General features: G+C 38.2%; 2 protein-coding genes across 2 annotated transcripts; both read right to left on the bottom strand.

The window, feature by feature from the left end:
• Positions 1-793: 793 nt before the first annotated feature.
• LOC116165981 (zinc finger BED domain-containing protein 5-like) lies at positions 794-1,237 on the bottom strand. The gene has a single exon (XM_031480781.1). It carries the CDS (start codon positions 1,235-1,237, stop codon positions 794-796), a length of 444 nt encoding a protein of 147 aa, XP_031336641.1.
• A 643-nt stretch (positions 1,238-1,880) lies between these two features.
• On the bottom strand, positions 1,881-2,558 carry LOC116165988 (SCAN domain-containing protein 3-like). Its single transcript, XM_031480793.1, has one exon. The coding sequence runs from the start codon at positions 2,556-2,558 to the stop codon at positions 1,881-1,883; it is 678 nt and encodes a 225-aa protein (XP_031336653.1).
• Between the last annotated feature and the right edge of the window lie 2,314 nt (positions 2,559-4,872).

Genomic DNA, 4,872 nt, shown 5'->3' on the forward strand with positions numbered 1-4,872 from the left:
TGTACCAAAACGATCGCTCAAGGTACGTGTTGACCGCTTGACGTACTAACCGCGAGTCTTTTAAAAACGATCGATCAAGGTACGTGTTGACCGCTTGACGTACCAACCGCGAGTCTTTCAAAAACGATCCCCTTCTTCAGAATTGAACTGAAAAAACCACACCCAAATTACCATAAAACAAAAATGGCTCCCGCTAGAAATTCTCCCATTGGTTTAGATAAAGAAGACTTAACCCACTCTAACTTCGTCGTCAACCTCCAGGAACTGCTGAATAAACTGATCTCACGGTTTTCTGCTGACGAATTTAAAACCCCTTATCTCTTGATGGCTCGGTGCTATATCCGCTCCTATTCTCGGTCTAGACGGCGCCTTGGGTGATAAACGAACGACAAAAATCTCGCATTACTCATGATGACGTCAATCAACTTTGCACTCTTCCCACGACGAAATTAAATCTTAGCGAAATTAAATCTATCGGACCATAGTCTTGAGCGAACCGAAATGCCCAAACACAAAATTTCTAACCGAAACAAATAATGAAATATACAGGGTGACCTTCACTATCATGACAAGAAATTTCGAATTTTTTAATGAAATTTGGCGCGAAATAAAACCACTCGTTACAAACTAGAGCAGTGGTTCCCAACCTTTTTTTGATAACGACCCTTTTCAAATTTCCTTGGAATCACCGCGACCCCCCAAATAAAATAAAAACAAAATAAAATACTTCAATAATTTATTTTAGATATATGGTGACATTTTAAGGCAGAACAAAAATATTAGAAAAAATCGATTAATGGGATGACTGCGCTTGCATCTGAGAAACCAGTTTCAAAATTCTAGGTTGCGTTTGACTTAATGCCAGTCTCATGTCGTCTTGAACTTCCAGTCTATTTCTTGCCTTTGTTTTTATTTGGAGAAGAGTTGAAACTCCAGATTCACAAAGATAGGTCGAAACAAATGGTACTAATACCCGGAAAGAATGTGTCGCAACAGTGGCATACGAACGACGCATGGAACACCAAAATTCCGTCAAGGTTTGTTCCTGAAATAAATCACGAGCTGAGGAATCATTTCGCATCTCAATAAATTCATCCTGAATTTCTTCCGGAACATCGGCAATATCCACTGACACGTGGAACGGGTTTCTCACCAGCGCAGCTTCTTTTTCGGAAAGTTCAGGAAAATATCGTTGCATTTCGTTTTCTAGCGATTGAAGATGTTCAATAATTTCCATCCGTAAATTTTTTGAAATCCTTCCTGCGATCCTTCAATCACTGTTGACATGTGTTCGAACATTGCCAAGTTTCCCAGACTTGCTTTACGTCGCCAGTTTTCAAGTTTGGAAACAAATGCCTGGAGATTGTCTCTGAATTGCATAATTGTCAAATTCTTACCCTGAAGTTTCAAGTTCAATTTGTTTAACTGGCCAAATATATCCGATAAATAAGCCATCCTCTGCATCCAAGCTTTGTCAGTTAGTTGTGCCATGAAATCTAATTTCTCCTGCATCTCCAAAAAAATTTTAAGTTCTTCTTACAATTCAAACACGCGTTCAACAACATTTCCCTTTGATAACCATCGAACAGCAGTATAGAAGAGCAGAGCTTCATGATCTGAACTCATATCTTTACAAAGTTCTTTGAACAAACAAGTATTCAGGGCACTAGATTTTATGTAATTAACTATTTTAATTAATGAATCAAGTACTTCTTGCAAAGGCTTTGGAAGAGTTTTTGTAGCGAGTGCAAACCGATGGATCATGCAGTGCAAACCCTTTGCTTGAGGTGCGAGTTCCTTAATTTTCTTCTGGAAGCCTGATCTGGATCCAAGCATCGCAGGTGCTCCGTCAGTGCAAATTCCACACAAGTTTTTCCACTCTAAATGATGTGTTTCAAAGACGTACGTATCATATTCATGACGTCTTCACTCTTCGTTGTAGTTTTTAGGGGTGCACAAAACAAAAATTCTTCTTTAATGTCATCCAAATGAATATATTTAGCGAAAACAAGTAACTGGGAACAGGAACTAACATCTGTAGATTCATCCAGTTGTAAAGAAAAGAGAGGGGACTCTCTTATTTCGCTTAAAATTTGCTCTCGCACATCTGCTGACATATCTGCAATGCGCCTTTGAATTGTGTTGTTGGACAAAGATATATTACGCATTTTCATCTCGGACGCGTCTCCAAGAATCAACTTAAGGCATGGCTTAATGAGCGATTCGGCAATTGTGTGAGGTTTTTTATTTTTAGCAACTTCGAGAGCAATTTCATACGATGCTTGAACATTCGCTTGGTTTTGTTGCTGAAAGCTTCCACTGAGGTCCAGTTTTTGGCGTTTTAAGTTACTTTCATGTCGTTTAAAAAAGTCCAAGTCTTTTGTAACATGTTCCGGGTGCTTTGTTTCCAAGTGCCGTTTGAGCTTTGAAGGTTTCATAGACTCGGCACTAAGAACTGCATTACATAAAACACATTGGGGCTTTTCTATGCCATTATTGACAATAGCACAAAATCCAAATTTTAAATAGTTATCTGAATACTTTCTCTTTTTATCCATGACTTTGGTTTCTGAAAAGAAAGAAAGACCCAAATTAGGTGTAGGTATTCCAATTTTGCTCCAGCAGAAATGCTACGAAAAATGTGGGTGTTTTGAAATAGAAGCCGATTTACACGTTGTCCGAGTTGTGACAATTATAGTGGCCATAACTTACGCCATATAAGTTATTCGCCGAACAAGCAGTTTTAAGTAGCGGTACCTACTAGCTAGCTACAGAAACGAATTTTTCAAAACGTATAGGTACGTACTTACCTAATTATTCAGAAAGCAAGCGGCAAGATTAGTGATTATAATAGTTGAGCAACACACAGTAACCAAAAGCAACACTAACTTGCCCATCATTGACTGACGAACGACTGCGCTGTCACGTTGGTACTAAATTGGCGCTAACACAGAGCGCTGGCCTCGTCCCACGATGCGCTAACAAGGCACCTCCCTTTCTTCTTAGGTCTGTCGACCTGTATTTTGAGGCGGTAAAAATGCGCGTTGTCACTTTCAAAAATAACATTCAAATAAATTTATTCGCTCTGCAATTGATGCTTTCTGTATTCAAGGTTACAAAAATTGGTGACTCCTTAAATAGCCACAGCGACCCCTTTAAAAAGCCACGGCGACCCCCTTGGGGGTCGCGACCCACCGGTTGGGAAACGCTGAACTAGAGATATCAAAAAATGATGTATACGAGTATAAAATATTCTTCATATAAAGCGGCCCATTTAATGATGCTATGACCGCTTGACGTACCAACCGCGAGTCTTTCAAAAACGATCCCCTTCTTCAGAATTGAACTGAAAAAACCACACCCAAATTACCATAAAACAAAAATGGCTCCCGCTAGAAATTCTCCCATTGGTTTAGATAAAGAAGACTTAACCCACTCTAACTTCGTCGTCAACCTCCAGGAACTGCTGAATAAACTGATCTCACGGTTTTCTGCTGACGAATTTAAAACCCCTTATCTCTTGATGGCTCGGTGCTATATCCGCTCCTATTCTCGGTCTAGACGGCGCCAAAGTTGATAAACGAACGACAAAAAACTCGCATTACTCATGATGACGTCAATCAACTTTGCACTCTTCCCACGACGAAATTAAATCTGAGCGAAATTAAATCTATCGGACCATAGTCTTGAGCGAACCGAAATGCCCAAACACAAAATTTCTAACCGAAACAAATAATGAAATATACAGGGTGACCTTCACTATCATGACAAGAAATTTCGAATTTTTTAATGAAATTTGGCGCGAAATAAAACCACTCGTTACAAACTAGAGATATCAAAAAATGATGTATACGAGTATAAAATATTCTTCATATAAAGCGGCCCATTTAATGATGCTATGCACATTTTTACATAACCGTCCCTTAAGGGCCCAGTGTAGGGAAACTTAATTTTTGCAAATAGAAGTCCATAGGTACTTTTTATTGAAATTGTTATTCTATACATTGGAAAGTAATAAACTTTCGTGGGAAAGGTTTTTTCCCTACGCTTACCATTTTTTGCAGACACTCCCAAAAGCGCGATTTTTTGTTTTATCTAGGAAGCTGTTTTGTCAAGAATTTGCCAAATTTTTTAAATTATTGTTCCTGCCTCGAGTCCCGCCCCCTGATTTAAATAATTACAGAGAACGCTTAATGCATTTTTCCCTAATCTTGAAATTTCAGTACCCGATATTACATGGAACCTCGGGGATACTTTGCATATTTGACGGCCACCGTTATTCCGTGAACCCATTTCACCATCTTTTCTGCCTAGAAATACATGATATTTATTATAATTGCTTAAAATAAAGTCCAGGGTTCCTACTTACAGATCCCGAAGAAATTTTATGTAACCCAGTAGGTATGGGTAACTAATGTTAACAATGTGCATTAAAATAATGGAAATCGGTTGACTATACCCATTTAAGTAGGTACATATGGATGATTTGTAAATTGAAACTCTCGTATAAAAATATTACATAACATAATGAGGGAAGGTTACATTATTTTTGTCCGAACACAAGTTAATGTAGCTTGATATTAAAGGTGTCGTTGTATCGTACACCTTAACTTTTGATAAGGCTGTACAAGCTATATTTAAATGAAGTAGGAAAAAAAAGGGAAACACCTCACGTTCGGTATAAACAGCACTTGCGGGTAAGATAATGTCTTTATTTATTCGGTACTAGCGCTGTGAAGTAAATAAAATTAAACAACCGTTTTACCTTACATGCAGCGCATGACACGCAAACCACAATATGGTAATGCATTTAATAACATTATTAATATATCAACAGGTTTTATGTGTTTTTAATAATTGATGATGTCATGC

Source organism: Photinus pyralis, unplaced genomic scaffold (genome assembly GCF_008802855.1).
Source record: "Photinus pyralis isolate 1611_PpyrPB1 unplaced genomic scaffold, Ppyr1.3 Ppyr1.4_LG1, whole genome shotgun sequence".
In the NCBI taxonomy this organism is placed as follows: domain Eukaryota; kingdom Metazoa; phylum Arthropoda; class Insecta; order Coleoptera; family Lampyridae; genus Photinus; species Photinus pyralis.